A 19,800-nucleotide genomic window follows, 5' to 3' on the forward strand; every position below is an offset into this window, starting at 1 on the left:
TTTTAAATGTTGATGCTTATTCCAGAATAAATTTTTTATTCGACTTTGTGTATGTAATATACCTTTTCCGTTTTTACTTTCATTGTTCTTTTTTTATTTTAAGCTATGAAATTAAAGATGGAATAAAGCAATATCGAGCGATTTTATTGCATAAATTCAAAACAGAATACATACGACAGCGGAAACAAAATAGAATCCGCACAATAGCGGAAACTGCTCGAAACGTCAACCAAGCATTTGATCTGGAGATCACGAACAATTAAAATAGATCTATCATTAGCTGTCTAATTTCTAGAAAAAAAAAAACATTAAAAAAAAAGACTAAACAATAATTATATTTCCAGTAGAGGCTCAGACGAACTTGTCGAGTCATCACTGGCTACATACGCGAGCAGATACACCCGAAAGAATTCAAAAAGTTGCAAAAATAATTAAATGCTGAACTTTCAGCAGCTGTTAGTTATTTCCCCCATATTATAAAGGCCAAAATGCTCGAAAATCAAAGGCCGCACATATCACAGGGATATGAGTTCGAGTTTCATGGCTGGCTGCTAACAATTTTTTCTGCAATATAAGGATGTTCGATGCTATTCAGTATTATTATTATGTGTTTGAGAGTAAAATATTTCTATATCTGTATACTTCAATACATCTCAACCCTTCTAAAACAGCAGACTTTCTTTACATTCATCGTAATATCATATATAGCGTCTAATAGCTATTATTTCGATTAATAAAATGTGTTCTCGATTGAGAATTATTGCTTTAGTTATCATTTTGATGGTTAAAAACTGCAATTATTGTCGCAGGAACTTGATTATTTGAATATTTTCGGGTGTAAAAGACGAAGATGAATTTTCTATTATTTGTTGATCATCGGATGTAAACTCCTCTAAAATATCTATGTATTTATTCTGTTTTAGCTATCGTTAAAAAAGCGGCAGAATCAAAGGATGGGAATTCTTATTGACGCTGGTATGCATGGTCGAGAATGGGTTTCGATTTCAGTTATCCTGCATTTTCTTCATCAGGTAAGTAGTAGTATTGATTATTTTCTGCTATTGACCAGGTAGGGATTATTGACGAGCTGGGAATGTTGGCCTGATAAATTTATTAAAAAAGCTATGTTTTGAGTTTGGGTCATCAGAAGAAAATCACACGAAATCATCTATTTCATTTCCAGCTAAAACTACGTTGCTAAAATAATGAGAAACAAAAAAACTCATATTATTCTGCCTAATAACTTTGGTGTTTCTCAAGCTTATGAGATATTGTGTTTTAAGTGAAATCTGTTGTGGATATTAAGTTCTCATCTAAGAGATCTTCAGCCGGTTTTTCTGGGCATGTCTGCAGCAAATAGTAAAGTATCTACTACAAACGGGAAACACTAATAACACTACTGAGAAAGAAAAGCCTCGATTTCATATTGTTCTCTTTCAATAAACATCCGACTTCATGACAGTTACTTTTTTGCTTGCTTTCTCATGCAGCATATTTGAGTCATATTCCTGACAATGATATAAATTAATTTCTTCCAGATTTTCGCTTGCTTAGATACTTTCGTGGCAAAAATATCCCAAACGTTCGACCTATTAGTGATTGGGAGAACAGAAATCTTTAGGGTTTATTTTCTTCTTTGTGTTAGGTGGGATTTGAAGAAAATGTTGAGCAAGTGAATAGAGTCATACGTCTTAGTCAACAATAATAAATATGCATTTTTCTTAAAATGTATTTCAGATACGCTTTTCTGTATTTCAAGCATCAAAAGCTGCAGTTTAGAATATTATATTCAAAGGTTTAAGAATATATTCAAAGCTTTTGAGGGTGGCGTGATATAATCTATGTATTTTTTTTTTTTTTGCTGAGTTAGGAAAGAGAAGAGACAGATGGCGAAATCAAGACTAATACTTGATAGTTACTTATTTTATGGATAAAAGAAAAAAAATAATGGGCATGTTGAGACCATTGGGACTTGAAGTCAAAATCTAAGAGATAATATACAATAGAAGAAATTTTAGGTGAAGTTGTCTATCTTTGCTGCAATCCACCGTCCTGCACTTAGCAACAGTAACAATGATTTCAGATTTTGGCACAAGGCCAGTAAGTTTGGATGAGGGTGTAAGTCGATTACATCGATCCCAATATTCAACTGGTACTTATTTTATCGACTCTGAGAGGTTGAAAGGCTAAGTAGTCCTCGGCAGAATTTGAACTCAGAACGTAAAGACAGATGAAATTCCGCTAAGCATTTTACCCGGCGCGGTAGCGATTCAGCCAGCTCGCCGCATTTCAAAAATAATAACAACCACAATAATAATAATAATAATAATAATAATAATTATTATTATTATTATTATTAGTAGTAGTAGTAGTAGTAGTAGTAGTAGTAGTAGTAGTAGTAGTATTATAAAAGTGGGAGCTAGAGAGAGGCAAGACGTAGTATGAGCATAAACCACAGAGAGTGGCGGAGTCGGAGACTAGCAAAATCCTCCGGGATCTCCTAATGCAAACAGATCAGGTGCAAGAGCATAACAGACCGACCTAGTGGTGGTGGACAAGGTGCACCACATATGCTATATAGTTGATGTTGCATGCCCCTTTGTCCCACAAATAGTCAAGAAGGAAGGCCAAAAGATAGATAAATACAATTTTCTTAAGTACGAAATTGCCCGACTATGGAAAATGAAGAAGGTGAAGATAGTGCCAATTATTGTTGGATCCTTGGGAACAATATCAGAAGGCATCAAGGGGAATATAATGGAAATTAGAATAGAGTGCCCAGTAGATCTGTTACAAAAAAAGGTTTGCTTCGTTGGCACGGCCAGAATAATCAGGAAAGATAACCGAAAAGAACGGATAGCATGGTACCGTAGTATGCCCGCGGCGCATGCAAGACTCCAGGAGCTCCAACAAAACCTGTGATAAAAAGAAATAATAATAATAATAATAATGATGATGATAATAATAATAAGTTTTTCTACTGGAGGCACAAGGCCTCAAATTTTGGTGGGGAGGGGACTAGTCGATTACATCGACGCCAGTGTTACACTGGTACTTAATTTATCGACTCTGAAAGAATGAAAAGCAAAGTCGAATTCAGCGGAATTTGAACTTAGAACGTAGAAACAGACGAAATGTCGCTAATCATTTTACTCGGTGTGCTAATGATTCTGCCAGCTCGCTGCCTTAATAATAATAATAAGATCATGAAGAAAAAAAAATGCTTTCTAATTGATGTATCAATACCAGCAGATGACAACGTTTCTCTAAAAGAAATGGAAAAACTTTCAAAATACAAAGACCTGGAAATAGAGATAACTCGAATGTGGAATCTAAAAACAGAAACAATTCCTATCATAGTAGGTGCCTTAGGTATAATAAAAAAAATATTCAGACAAATACATAACGAAAACACCAGGACTTACAAATATATATAACATACAGAAAATTGCACTACTGGGTACTGCACACATTCTACGCAAAACACTTTAAATACAGTAAACATAAGAGCACCACAGCACATATCCAAGGCGCACAGAGCTGCGCTCGGTAGTGAAGTGAAAGCACGTTATAAAAATAAAACTACTGAATAATGATAATAATAATAATAATAATAACAACAACAACAACAACAACAACAATAATAAATTAGAGTGAAATTAATCTTTTTTTTAATCCAAAACATTACACACTTTGATGTAAAATTCAAAACCATGCAATTAGTTTCTCTAATAGATAGAATCTAAATTTCAAGGTTTTCCTTTTTTTGTTTCTGTTCGGAAATTTGATGTCTTATTTACTTCATACATAAAATCCTGTAATTTCTGTAATAAATATAAAGTTTCATGTTAATGCAACCAAATCGTTAATTCAAACCGACTCCTCCCTAATTCTCATTATATAATTAAATTGCCTTCTGCACTAAATCACGCTTTGCTTTTGTTCTGTTGCAGTTGGCCATTAACCCGAAAAACAGTAAGGACAATAAAAATATGCTGAGTAACTTCGACTGGTACTTCATACCCATTCTTAACCCAGACGGCTATGAGTATACTCGGTCTAGGGTAAGTACCTCTCTCTCTTTCTCTCTCTCTCTCTCTCTTCTCTCTCTCTCTCTTTTCTCTCTCTCTCTCTCTCTCTCTCTCTCTCTCTCTATATATATATATATATATATATATATATATATATTTTTTTTTTTTACACCAAAAATTTGGCAAAAAATATAGTATCTGTTAATCTTAGCAAAATACTCACAGTTGAGTTTTTGTATATATATATATATCAACTTTAAATAGAGCTCAAAACTGATCCATCGAAAATACTTTATTATAACAATAATAATAATAATAATAATGAAATTGACCTATGACCATTTCGATGGAACATCCAGAATGATTAATACATATAAAATATAAAATATTATAAAATATAGGATACTCCATCTCCTCGGGGTCCCATTATTATTGCTATTATTATTATTATTATTATTATTATTATTATTATTATTATTAGTAATATACAGCCAATAAAAACAGAAAACATTCAAATCCAATTTTCATAGTTGACCCATGAAAATATACAAACCAGGATGAAAAGGTGTTTACTTTGGGGGTGTTCCAAAGGTCTAATAGAGATTCTTCATATTACATTGGTAGCTTACTGTTGTAAGAATTTTTTGAATATGAAAATGCTATGAGTATAAGGTGTGTTATGACCATTTATAGAACAAATATCCTATAGAAACTAAGAAAACAATTAAAGATGGAGAAGAAAATGTGTTAAAAGTTTAAAAAGAATTTAATCCATGCATACGACAGATATATTTACCAAAATTGCATTAAAATATTTTGAAATACTAAATGGTAAAATCGCCATTGGCTTTAACCACGACCTCCAGGTGACTTCGGAATCTCCTGTAACTCTTCTGGATGGTCTTCTTGTTTAAGTTGGTGAATGCTGTCATAATCCTTGCCTTCAGTTCATCTTTGGTGTTACAAGGAGTTTTGTTGGTCTCTCGCTCAACTGCACCCCGTACATAATAATCAAGGGGGTTGCAGTCTGGAGAGTTAGGTAGCAAGATGTTAGGAGTGATGTCGTCGCAGAAATTGTCTGACAGCCATGACTAGGCTCTTCTGCTTGTGTGGCATGGTGCAGAGTCCTGTTGCCAGAGATAGGGTCTTCCAGCAGCAACCCTCTTGACTCAAGGCAGCACTACCTCCTCCTGACACTTGATGTAGGCCTCTGTGTTGAGTCTGAGGCCGTGTGGGAAGATGAATTGAGTCATAACGTTGCCATCACTAGTGATCACTCCAAACACCATGATGTTGACTGGATGTTTGACTTTTATCACCCTAGGTACATGTTTTGGGGACGCGGCAAGCCAACGGTTGTTATGTGTGTTCACCATCTGATTCTGGCAGAAATGTTTCTCGTCTGAGAAAAACCAAAGTATGTTCGGTTGGAGGGGATGTTTGAGTTTGTTCAAAAGCTTCGTAGCGCGGTCATTCCTCTTGTCGTTGATGGCTTGGGATAAAAATTGGCCTTCTCTCATCTTTTATGAGGAATACCAAATGTCTTCATGCACCACCTGCCTAATAAGAAACTCAGACACTCCCAAGTCCCTGGCGATGGACCTTATTGACTTGGAGGGATCGTTGTTAATCATGGCCTGGGTCATTGTCAATCATGACCTGGATCTTATCAAAACGATCAGAGTGATTTTTCCGAGCTGCCATACCTTCGTAATCACCATTAGACTCATCTAACTCTTTCCGAATCCTCTGCATTGTTCTCAGATTGACACCCAAACACTCTGAAATGTTCTTATTGGAGCTTCTGGCGCGAATGCCAAGCGATACAGCATGTCGTTTCCAAATTTCTGACAGAGTGAATTGCATCATGGTACTGTTTTCTCACGACGGTGTCCAACTGACCCTATTATACTGTGTAGTTGACAAAAGCAAGAACAAACAATGCACATGCACGAAATTAAAAATATAAAATGACGACAATTTACCCATCGCACCCTAGCAACGTCACTTACTGCATCTCCTGCTCTCTCTATCTTTCTCTGTACATCACCCAAACGGGACGCCGCTTGGCTGACCGGTTCACGGAGCACCTCCGAGACCTTAGACTCGGCAATGATACCCCGGTCTCGCGCCTTTCTGCTCTACTGGTCATTCATTACAACACCTGTCTGTGTTCGTATTGTCTTTGCACAGGGGCCATCCGGACTCCCGCCTTCACCGTGTTTAGAAATTAATCTTCTCTCTTCGCTCCTTTGCGCAACATGGGCTCAACTCCCCTCTTCTCTTCATCTGATACCTACTTCCTCTCTTCTCTCATACCCACCTCTCTTCTCTTGCCCTGGCACCTACTCCCTCTCTTCACTCCTACTCACCTTCTCCCATCACCACTTGACAGTTGGTATTGGTTTTTTTATGTCCCCGAAGCAGAGCGGTTCGGCAAAAGAGACCAATACAGTAAGTATCAGACTACAAAATTAAATGTATTGGGATCGATTTCTTCGACTATACGCGTTAGAGCGGTGCCCTAGCCTGGCTGCAGTCCAATGACTGAAACAAGTAAAGGATTAGAGAAAGCTTATATATATATATATATATATATATATATATATATATATATATATATATATATATATATATATATATATATATATATATATGTATATATATACATATATATGTATATATATATATATAGCTAGCTAGCTAGATAGATAGATAGATAGATACATACATACATACATACATACATACATACATACATACATACATACATACATGCATGCATATATATATATATATATATATATATATATATATATATATATATATATATATATATAAGCCATGATATTTTATGTATCATAGTTCCTTTCAACTTGGCCACTTTATATGTTTAAAAACATTAAATATAGATGTGAAACACGTGAAAAGCCCGTTCGTTCATTTTCCGGAGGAAATGTTACCACCAACACCCCCATTATGTGATTGCATGTGCAGTCAGACGTACGATGAAAAGACATCGCATATTGTAATATCTGTGCTGACGAGTATGTTGATTCACACGAAACATCAATGTCAGTTCATAAAGACAAAAATTCGCTCCACCCTAGAGCGACGATAACGAAATAGAAGACAGCGTAATTGAGACAGCCGATAACGAAATTGAGGCTGGTGATAATGAATTTGGGATTGACGTAAACGAGACTGAAGCTGATAAAGTCGAATTTGAGAAGGAAACTCTGTGTATACACACTAGCGCGCGCACATATACACACGTAACTTCAAAGCCTTGTTGCTAGAGAATATTTTGTCTGTGTGTGTTTTCTTTATGCATTAGTCACAAGCTATTAGCCTCAGATTCTAATGATCTTTTCATATCCTTTAAATAACATTACTAAAATTAAAATTGCTATTAATTACGCTTCCTCGACGGAGCTAGAATAAATTTTACCTTTGGTTAGTTGACATTCTACAAAGCTCAAGGCATCATCACGTCGTCGTCATCGTCATCATCGTCGTTGTCATCATCATCATCATCATCATCATCATCATCATCATCATCATCATCATCTAGAGTACCGTAGACATCATTGGTTGTCGATATCTTGTATTTACAAGATTTGGAGTTAATTATCTGAGCGGTGTTACTACTCTGTAGCAGAGAGCACTCGTTTTTAGCTGAACGGGAAGGAGCAACGTAAAATGAAGTGCCTTGCGGAAGGACGTAATGTGCTGCCCACTCCGGAAATCATAACCTATGATCTAACGATCCTGAATCTAACAGCCTACTTACTACTAGGCTACGTGCGTTCACATATAAGATCTACATTCGAATACTGCTTCCATATCTGAGGTATTACAACGACACACATCCTGGAATATATCCAGAAGAATGTGGCAGACTACCAAAGGATAATTCACCATGTAACAATCAAAGCCAGCTTAAGGGCAATAGATACAAGAGCACTCGGATCCAGGAGGCCTTTTGGCCCATGAGTAATATAATTTCATAATATTTCAAAAGTGATGGCGAACCGTTACTTTTTCTGTACAGCACCTGGGCCCATGAGCACTTAAAAATAGCCCTGGCTACAATTAGCTTCTTAGCTTCTTTCTTTTTCCTTCCCTTTCTACCCCAACTACAAGAGCTTCAGCTTCTCTGAACTAGCAAGCAAAACCTGTTTAGTTCACTAGATCCCCACACTAAATCCTTTGCTCAGTTCTTCCTTCTCAAAAATAAATTTGCCCTCCAGAAACCCAAATATTTTCTGTAACCATCAACCTGTTGTTGGCACTCCGTCGCTCACGACGTCGAGGGTTCCAGTTGATCCGATCAACGGAACAGCCTGCTCGTGAAATTAACGTGCAAGTGGCTGAGCACTCCACAGACACGTATACCCTTAACGTAATTCTCGGGGATATTCAGCGTGACACAGTGTGACAAGACTGACCCTTTGAACTACAGGCACAACAGAAACAGGAAGAAAGAGTGAGAGAAAGCTGTGGTGAAAGAGTACAGCAGGGTTCGCCACCATCCCCTGCCGGAGCCTCGTGGAGCTTTTAGGTGTTTTTGCTCAATAAACACTCACAACGCCCGGTCTGGAATCGAAACCGCGATCCTATGACCGCGAGTCCGCTGCCCTAACCACTGGGCCATTGCGCCTCCACACCATCAATCTACAAATAGCTATTTCTCTTCTTCCGACCATAACTTTAAAAGACTAATAAAGGTGAGCCAATATCTAAGAGACCGCTGCTTTCCTAGATACGTGAGCGATGGCTTTCAGTGATACAGGAATAAAGAATGTCTAATTTTACATTTATTTTTCCTTCATTTTGCCAAATCTTTCCCCGCTTCGCTCATTTGCAACGGTATGAGGAGTGAATTCTGCAAAGTATTTGCTGTCAGAGCAAAGAAATTTTAGAGGTTGAGATTCCGCGTCTACAAACCTAGATTCATCGGCAATATTATAGAAATGTCTAAAATGGAAGACATTTTCACATAACGACAAGTCATCACCTTGAGTCAAGTATCAAGCAAGATTGAGCGCGATTTACGTCTCTGATGAGCTGGAAAATGCATAAACATCACACAATCGCATTTTATTTCTCTTCGGAGAAATCAATGTTCAAACAGTTCTTTCTTCCTTGTGATCCTAAACATCATCATTATCATCATCATCATCATCTTCTTCTTCTTCTTCGTCTCCGTCGTCGTCGTCGTCATCGCTGTCGTTGTCGTCATCATCACTATGTTTGTTGTTGTCCTAGTCGAATGAATCGCCATCGTCGTTACTTCTATTAACTTGATTACATATTGAGTAAATAAACAGTTTCTATACATCGAGATAATTTATTCATATTTGGGTCAGATTATTTGTTAATCTGTAGTGTAATCTGTCGTGAAAATATCGCAAGGTTGGCGCAATTACGCTGTGCAAGATTAGCTCTCATATTCAACCAAGTATGAGCGTATGATACCTCAGCATGTTGTTGTTGTTGGCACTCCGTCGCTTACGACGTCAAAGGTTCCAGTTGGTCAGATCAACGGAACAGCCTGCTCGTGCAATTAACATGCAAGTGGCTGAGCACTCCACAAACACGTGTACCCTTAATGTAGTTCTCGGGGATATTCAGCGTGACACAGTGTGACAAGGCTGGCCCTTTGAAATACAGGCACAACAGAAACAGGAAGTAAGAGTGAGAGAAAGTTGTGGTGGAAGAGTACAGCAGGGTTCGCCACCATCCCCTGCCGGAGCTTCGTGGAGCTTTAGGTGTTTTCGCTCAATAAACACTCACAACGCCCGGTCTGGGAATCGAAACCGCGATCCTTTGACCGCGAGTCCGCTGCCCTAACCACTGGGCCAATTGCGCCTCCACTACCTCAGCATAATAAAGCATTAAACTACACGTCAATTTCTCAAGTTAGCCTCTACCAGCGCTGCGTCAGCTTCATTTACTCAGTCATTTCTTACGTCTGTTTTGCGTGTTCTAATATTCTAGCTTATGTCAACGGTGACAGTGGAAGTTAAAATTTCATTTATCAGCATTTCTTCTTCTTCTTCTTCTTCTTCTTCTTCTTCTTCTTCTTCCTCTTCTTCTTCTTCTTCTTCTTCTTCTTCTTCTTCTTCTTCTTCTTCTTCCACTTCTTCTTCTTCTTCTTCTTCTTCTTCTTCTTCTTCTTCTTCTTCTTCTTCTTCTTCTTCTTCTTCTTCTATTATTATTATTATTATTAAGGGGGCGATCTGGCAGAACGATTACCGCACCGGATAATACGCTTAGCGGTATAGACACAAACACAAAGACACGCATACACACACACATACTCACATACACACTCACACACACACACATACACACGCACGCACACGCACACACATACATACGTATGTATATATATACGACGACCTTCTTTCAGTTTCCGTTTACCAGATCCACTCACAAGGCTTTGATCGGACCGAGACTATAGAAGACACTGCCTACCTTGGTATGCAGTGGGACTGAACCCGGAACAGTGTGGTTGGGAAGCAAACTTCTTATCACAGTTACATCTGCGCCTAAAAAACGAGATGGGTTCCCCAAGCTGTCACCCATCTAAGTACTATGTAGACTCGACGTTGTTTAACTTCAGTGATCGGATGAGATCCGGTACTTTCCCGTCCGTTTTACTCTCCCCAGCTTGCTATACGCCGTAAATGCACTTTTCGCGTACGCGCCCTTCAGTAGGTCTTCGATCTTCTACACCTGTGTTCCACCTGATCTGCTTCAGCCATTTCTAAATACAAATTCAACGCACTTCTCTCTATGTGCAGCACGTGTTGTATGCGCTGTAGGTTGCAACAAGCCTTATTTTCTTAAATGCTGACCACAGGTTGATTAAGCCGTTAGGGTAAACTGTAATTTAATATATGTATGTGTGCGTGTGTATGTATAAACAGAGAGAGAGAGAGAGAGAGAGAGAGAGAGAGAGAGAGAGAGAGAGAGAGAGAGAGAGAGAGATGAGAGACTTGTTCTCTGTATAGAATACACTTCGTCGTGCCCAAGAGATTTAAACTGGAGCAGGTGAAGAAGTAAATGTAAGGATAGGCAAGTCGATATACAAAAAATATTAAATACATATAATGCAAAAAATGTACACGTTTACATATAAAAAGGTCCGACTTACATAGAATAGAAATGATATCAGGAATTAAAGTGGTTGAATAAGAGTTTTACGAATCCAACAGCTGTTTCTGGGAGGGTGGGAAGATGTCCACAATAATGATTGTAAATTGATTCCATCATCGGATAATACCAGCCTCTGTCTTCTAGGAAGAATTTTATATATATAAGCAAAATTCAGGTTAAGATGTTTGTGGCGTATTTCAACTGCTAAAAGGCAAATACAGTGCAGTTACCGTGCGGAAAATATCTCTCTTATGGTAAAAGGTAACTGCAGTGTATTTGCTTTTTAGCAATTGAAACATGTCACAAACATATTTTAACTAATCTAAATTTTGCTTATGCATAAACACTGCGTGGCACAAACATTTCGATGTGTGTGTGTGTGTGTGTGTGTGTGTGTGTGTGTGTGTGTGTGTGTGTGTGTGCGTGCGTGTGTGTGTGTGTGTTTGTGTGCCTGTGTGTGCGTGCGTGCGTGTGAGTATGTATGTATGTCTACCGAATTTTTTTCACAAAGTATTTATTGAACCGATGCTATAGTAAAGTCACCAGCTCAAGGTGCCACGCAGCGTGCACGAGCAAACACACATGTAGATGTATATTTGAAACGTTCTTCGATGTGAATCATATCTCTGGCCGTAACCAGAGACTTGCTAATCCATAAGACGTTATCGTACGAAATATATTAATTCATAAATTGAAATATACTGAAACATGACTTAAACTGAACTTTCGTGATGCATAGATTACATTTTTGATTGTAAAGGAAATGTATCGATAAATTATTTTCTTTCTTTCATTTTAAAAAATATTTTGAAGGATCGTCTCTGGAGAAAGACTCGCTCGCGTTCATCGAATTACAATAACTGTATTGGAGTTGATATCAACAGGAATTTCCCAAACCATTGGAATGGTAAGTGCGTGGTCATATTTTCGATTGAATACTGGCTTTGTGAAAGACAGTAGCTTTTTTCTTTTAGCTTACTGTTTTATATATATATATATATATATATATATATATATATATATATATATATATATATATATATATATATATATATATATATATATATATATGTATGTATGTATGTATGTATGTATGTATGTATGTATGTATGTATGTATATCTGTAAAAATATGTGACACTTATTCGGTAGCCATGATAAAACTACCGAATAGCGTTTGACCATCACCTGTACCTACATCTTAGAACCATCATGGCATCTGATGTGGCTTTTTAAACCAAACAATGTCCTGAAAAGACGTGCACATAGATTGCATATCCGATTTGGACCACCAAGAGCTGCAGATAAGTTCTGATCTTTGTAGATCTTAAAATGTCTTTTGAGGCCTCCTTTAGATTTGCAAACATTCTGGCATACATTGCATTCAAAGGTGTGCACAGACACATAGGCAGAATAGAATTTAGAATTGACTTGCCGCAGAATAATTTTGGGAGTGAAATCTATAAATGTCAAGAAACCAGTTTTAAATTGCTGAAATTTCGGACGCTTATTTGTCACTCTATTGCAGCAGGTTTGTTTTTAATATAAGCACTTTTAATGCCACCATTGAATGATGCGAACAACACTGTTACCAAATTCTCTCCTACAATAAATCCCGAGAGGACGTTCAAATTTCCTTCATATTATATATTAGTGTTATTTGAAAAATAAGAGTATAGAACATGATATAGCCTGCGATAAACTACATCTGAATAAAAGATGGGATAGTCACGGTTAGAACGGCTGGAACGGCTTTGATTGTAGTTCTGCTCAACCAGGGCTGGCCTGAACATATTTAGGCATTTGTACGTGTATTAATAATTAAAAAAATATATGCTATTTCATGATTTTTCTTCAGAGGATGGATCCAGCAGTGACCCGTGTAGTGTGGAATATGCTGGACCAACAGCTCTCTCTGAACCGGAGACCATGGCCTTAGCTAACGTCATGAGACTGAGACAAGGTGAATTGTTAGCTTATATCAGTCTACACGCATATGGACAATTATGGATTTACCCATGGGGCTACAAGATGGAAGAACCCTCTGATGTGGATGATCTGGTATGTAAATATCTTCTGAAACCTTGAATTCAATTATACACATGCACACACGCGCACGCACGCACCTATACACACAAATATAACAAACAAATAAACACACACAAACACACACAAACACACACAAACACACGCACGCACGCACGCACGCACACACACACACCCACACACACACACACACACACACACACACACACATACACAAGCATAACACTTGGAATTGTCATAAACCTTGTCAAACGACTTAATAGATAACATGAACCTTAAAATTCCCTGCCAATCTGCAGCTGTCAAAGACAATTAGTCGCTATCACAAATTGCTTCTTCTGAGAATAATATTCAATAATGCTTTTGTTTTTATTTTATTTCAAAAGCCTAATAGATTCAATTTGTTATTATTACTCCCGACCATTGTTATTTGTTATTCGTGTGATATCCATCTGTTATGTACGTATCTATTGCAGTCCATCGCTTGTGTTTTGTACTGCACCAATCATTTTTTTCATTTCCTGTGCGGTCTCTGCCAACACGAACAGTGGAATTCCCCAAATGCTATACCACGGCGAGTTGTAACTGCTCTAACCTGCTGTTGTCAATGGCATTTACTGCTTGTCTCGATTTGGCCTTTGATTGTCAATCGTGACTTCGTCTAAGGGTATTACGTCAAGGCTCTTAACTACCTACTCCCTGCTCGTTAAAATCAGTTCCTTTCTAGTCATAATGACTAGCTTCAATGCCTGCCAGTTGATCGTGAATTTATTTGGTGGCAAACCGTAAGAATATTGATCCAAGACACAACATTAGAACTTCGTTGACGCCCACTGAAATGCACAAAACGTTCAATGCTTTGTCTAGCGATGTATACAGAACCGATCAATATGCATATGTCAAGTCAAACATGATAATCAGAAGAATATTTCGTCCCTTCCTAGCATGTTTAATTGAACTCCAAATCCTCTTAGTATGCTCAAGGAAGTTTGGGAATCTCGAAGCACAAGCTTTCTAAACTGTTGTGTTTATGAATTCATTCAATGCAAAGAACCTTGGCAGCTTTCATACCAATATCAGAGAGAGAGAGAGAGAGAGAGACACACACAGAAAAAGAAAGAGAGAGGGATATATGTACACATACGCACGTATATGTACACACATCCATTACAGTTATGTGTGTGCTTGCGCGCGCGCGCGTGTATGAATGAGTGCGTGTATGTACCGACGTGACAACCTTTAATTTTACAGTCATATTGGAAACAGACTGACATGTCTTGTGTGATGATGACGACAGCAACAACTAACAGTTTCACTGACTAATTATGACTACATTATGACCAACTAGTTTATCATTAATGAGTATGGCTTGTATTAAAAGATTTGATCACGAGATGTTGCAGTAAAAATTATTTACCTTCTCAGTTGTCTTTATTTTCCATATAATAGACTATATTATTCAATGTGGTCTTCCAGTCTTAAAATGATAGAATAAAATTTGGGGGGATTTTTCATAGAGTTGCCTTCATTTGCTCGAAACTCATGACTTAGATGTTATTTGTGTAATTGATAAATGTAACGTTAAAGGGTGTGTCAGTTTTCCAAATTTGGCTTGAATGAGAAATTCATAAATACAGAAGATTAAACATAATAAATAGAACAAGGGTTGTTATAATATAATCCAATGATTCGCTGTGAGCGACAGAAACAATATTGGTTCAAAATAGCATTCTCTGTTGACAGCCTGCTAAACTGAGGCATCATTTATGGGCGTATAGTGCTTTAATTTTATTACACTAATACTGTTTTTCATCCCATTGCGAAATTTAATTCAGTTTCCGGCTAATTGCGACATCAGTGAATTTTCAATCATTGTTTTATTATATTTGTAACGCTTTATTTTGCATTTGCATGAGGTCGCCAGTGAATACTTGCTACTGACGAAGCTCAATAAAGCAGAAAAACGTATTCAGCAACGTTACCGATGCATATCTGTGTTTTTTTAATTCTATATGTCTATAAAAGATGCATTCTCGAGACGAATGTCGTAGTTTAGCAGACTTTCAACAATATATCTGCTTCACAGATTGCTAATTCAACTATATTTCGTTGATGTGTTTAGCAGTATTTTGTCCGTCTTTAGGTTCTCAGTTCAAATTCCGCCAAATTCGACTTTGCCTTCCATCCTTTCGAGGTCGATAAGATAAGTACCAGTTGAGGATTGGGGCTGATGTAATATACTTAAACCCTCCTCCGAACTTGTTGCCAAAATTTGAAGCCAATATTTATATTTACCTCACCGAGATCGACTTTGCATTTCATCTGTCCTGGCTCGCTAAAACAAAGTACTAGCCAAGCACTAAGGTTTATATAATTGTTGTTGACTCCCTAAAACTTTTGTTTTGTTTTACCCAAGTGATGAACTGCTATTTAGATTCTTCCCTGTCTACACTCTTAGTTCAAATCCTGCTATGGTTAATTTCGTCTGACACCTCAGTTCTGGCGATAGAGTAAAAAGCTGGTCTTGATCTGCATTTGAAACAATCTATTATATGACACTTTTACTCTATTTTTCTTTGAATAAATCTACGGTCATGTGGTCAAGAAGATTGTATCGAGGTCATATGGTCTTTGTTCGAATCCACAACGCGTGACTTCGGGCCTGTGCCTCTTCTATAGCCGCGAGTCAATATAAATTCTATTAGCAGGGAAAAGAGAAACCTTGGCATGGAGATCCATGACCACCGACATTTTCAAAACTAGCATGACATATAAAGAGAGAGGTAGATAGAGAGAGAGACATCTGGGATAAATGAACAATATTTCTCTAAAATATATCGGTCTTTTTGAAAAGTTTACTTTTAAAGAATACTTGTTAGACGTTTTTCTCAAATATAACTTATATCATATTTCTTGAGTGTGTACTGTACTTATTTATTTAAATCATAAAAATAATACTTACCTATGAATAGCAAAACAGAGTGTTAGGAACATTGTATTTCTTTTATATTTTGTTTTCAAATTTTGGCATAAAACCAGCAAGTTCGGGGGAAGTCGATTACATTGACTCCAGTATTCAACTGGTACTTATTTTATTGATTCCTAAAGGATGAAAAGTAAAGTCGACCTCGGTGGAACTCAGAATGCAAAGACGAGAGAAATGCCGCTAAGCATTTTGTCCGGTGCGGTTACGATTCTGCCTGCTCGCCGCCTTGCATTTATGTTCTATAGTGATACATTTTATGCATTTTCAATTATATTTCACTATTTCTCACTCTTTTAATTCCTTTCTTGCTTTTTCCCTTTTACAGTTTGGCTAACTATTTGTCATAATATATTTTATATTTTTTTAGAACCGTCTGGCCAATCGAGCTACCAACGCCATTCGTCATTATTCCAACACCCGTTACCAGGTTGGTTCGTCGGCACGTGTTCTATGTAAGTTTTATCCTCCAGAGTTTCTATTACATCACTGTCGCCATAGAAACAAATCTCCTTACAAAGGCGTAGCTGTGGAAAATAATCTTCCTTCTAATACAGTAAACTTATTATGTCACAACACTGATCATTGTAATTACTATTGTAATTTACGTTATTTTAATATCAATGTATATCAAACTCTTCCATCCTAACAACTTGGATTTCATTATAGATGTAGTTGACACTTTGTGTGATATTCTGGTGTATATTCACTCTCTTATATACACAGACAAATGTATGTCATAACAAAAATTGCATACATATTAAAACTTTTTTCAAAAATTATTCCATCTTCATTCTGAGTCTTTACAAAAACCGATATTTTGTAACGACTAAGAAAATGTAAAGATAATGTGAACATTATAATATAGAGCAAACGCTTTTCTGAGTAACATATCATAAAGAGTAAACACCTTACATTTGTGCATGCGTATGTATGTATGTTTGAATATAATATATATATATATATATATATATATATATATATATATATATATAGCAATAATAAATGTCTGAGCAAGATATAAACAGTAGCAGCACGACATACGCACGCACGCACACGCGCACACACATGTACATGTATATATATATATATATATATATATATATATATACACATACATACATAAATACATATATATATGTGTGTGTGTGTGTGTGTGTGTATGTTCAGTTACAATAAAAACAATTTTACATTATTCTGATTGGTTACTCTTTACTTTCGAAGAGTACAAATTTATTGTTCTTCAACAAGAATATCATTGACAGTGACTTCGAAGTTTCAGCCAGCGAAGTCATCGTCGAATTGCGTTTTTGTAAAGAGGAGATCAATACGTTTCATACAGTTTAAATTTTTAGCCACCACTAAACCGGTGACGGTTTAATTACAGCTGCGTAACTAATCGGTTCGGCAAAAAGAAACCGACAGAATTAGTACTAGGCTTTAAAAATACGTACTGGGGTCGATTTGTTCCACTAAACCCTTCAAGGTTATGCCCCAGCCTGGCCGCAGTATAAAAACTGTAAAAGACAAGTAAAAGTTAAAAACTACACACAAACACACAAACACACACACAAATATGTGTACTAATGAAAGAATAGGTCAATACGTTTCATACAGTTTAAATTTTCAGCCACTAGCCCGTTAAAACCATACCATAAACTCCGTTTATTGGAATAGTTTAATTTTTAAATTGAAATTTATCTGTTGTAGATATTGCAAGTGGTGCTTCTGATGACTATGCCAAAGCGAACCATGGCATCAAATATGCTTACACTGTTGAATTACGTGATCTTGGACATTACGGCTTCTTGCTTCCACGAAAACTCATACCAAAAACCTGTGAGGAGACATTCGTCGGGCTGAAAGCTTTTGCTCAGGGTCTTTCTAAAAAGTCACGGCGACAACGTAAACGAAGAACAAAGAGACGACGGAGATCTCGTAAACGTCGCACGTAACCACTCGAACTCTTCTGGAGAACATATCAGAACAGACATCGTTTCAAGATATCCCCATCTGTAATATCTGTTATTTCTTCTAATGCTGGTTGTAGTTTCTGTCTTTGCACTGGTCTCAAATAGAAATAAATATTTCTTTAGTTGATTATCAGTTCTTGGCGTGTTTCCTTTTATCTATCTTTCTTTTGAGCAAACTATCCCTTTGTTTCTGTCCACAAACAATGGAATACGATGAGTACCAGAAATTTGTCACCTTTGTGGATCAGTTTCGTCTTCAGTTGTCATCTACCAATGCCAAATTTCAGAGTCAATTTCATTGTTTCTGAACTCAGACTTCCCAGAAAACAATTATACGAGGGTGGGCTGTTTTCGTAGGTTGACTATGAAGGAGTGGTGCGAGAGCTGTGAAATCTTGCATGCATTAATTTCAACCCTGCTTACTAATAACTGCATTGTTTCTTTCCAGGTAAACTGACATCTGACTGTTCTAAAATAAGTAGTAGAGACTTCTCTTGAAAATCGACAAAATTTGACATCGTCGTGCAGAAAAAGGGTTTAACCCCCAAGGATATTCAAACTGACATGGTTGCTACATTAGGGAATGACACTGTAGGTTTATCAACAGAGCAAAAGTGGGCAACTGAATTTAGGAGAGGAAAGAGGAGTCTTGAAGATGACTCGATGTCTGGATATCCTGTAACTTCCACCACCGAATAAAACAATGATCGTGTTCACCACATTCTGATGGATGATAGGCGATTGACTATAAATCAAATAGCCAATGCTATTAGCATACCCCCATGAGAAAGTTGAGAATATTCTGCACGATGAACTAAATATGACGAACGTTTCTGCTCAATGGATACCACGTTTTCTGACACCTGATCAACAGCGCACCAGGTTTATTACATCACGGCAATATATGACATTATTTGAGGCAGATCCAGCTGGTTTCCTTGGACACTTAACCCAGGATGGGTGTTTGGTTCATAACTTTAAGCCAGAGACAAACAGATAATACACGCACTGAAAATACCCCTCCTCGCCTGCTCCAAAAAGGCAAATGTAATTTCATCTGCGAGGATGGCCTCAGTTTTTTTGAGATGCAAAAAGCATTGTGTATATTTACTATCTTCAAAAAGGTCACAATGGAGAGTATTAAGCCAACTTACTGAGGCAGTTAAGAAAGGTTTTGAAGACCAAACGCCTAGGAAAACTGACGAAAGGTGTCTTGTTTCATCAAGACAATGCTTCAACACACAAGCCCTTCGTTTCAATGGCTGTTGTGCGTGACTGTGGCTTTGAACTGGTTGATCACCTTCCTTTTTCTCCTGATTATGTCCCATCTGACTATAATCGGTTCCCCAACATGAAAATACAGTTGGCTGAGAACCAGTATCGCAATGATGACAACGTCATATCTGCTGTTGATGACTTTTTTGACGAACAAAATGAAAGCTTCTTCACCAATAGGATCCAAATACTGCAATACCAATGGAAGAAGTGTATGGACCGCAAGGACGACTATGTTGAAAAATTAACCTCATTTTGTCACATTCCATGGGAGTATTTTAGTCAGCCTATGAATTTTTCAGCCGACCCTCAGCTGGCCCTCGTGT

General features: G+C 37.3%; 1 protein-coding gene across 1 annotated transcript in view; it reads left to right on the forward strand.

Annotated features, from left to right (window-relative positions):
• Positions 1-18,329, forward strand: part of LOC106876015 (carboxypeptidase B) — a 98,132-nt gene extending 79,803 nt beyond the window's left edge. Inside the window, exons 6-11 of the mRNA XM_089354397.1 lie at positions 924-1,031; positions 3,954-4,064; positions 12,012-12,105; positions 13,056-13,258; positions 16,597-16,681; positions 17,937-18,329. Coding sequence (XP_089210523.1) covers positions 924-1,031; positions 3,954-4,064; positions 12,012-12,105; positions 13,056-13,258; positions 16,597-16,681; positions 17,937-18,181 — 846 coding nt within the window. The 3' untranslated portion in view covers positions 18,182-18,329. The remainder of the gene's footprint in view (positions 1-923; positions 1,032-3,953; positions 4,065-12,011; positions 12,106-13,055; positions 13,259-16,596; positions 16,682-17,936) is intronic.
• Positions 18,330-19,800: the final 1,471 nt, after the last annotated feature.

This window comes from Octopus bimaculoides, chromosome 1 (assembly GCF_046866305.1).
Source record: "Octopus bimaculoides isolate indiv1 chromosome 1, ASM4686630v1, whole genome shotgun sequence".
Lineage (NCBI taxonomy): Eukaryota > Metazoa > Mollusca > Cephalopoda > Octopoda > Octopodidae > Octopus > Octopus bimaculoides.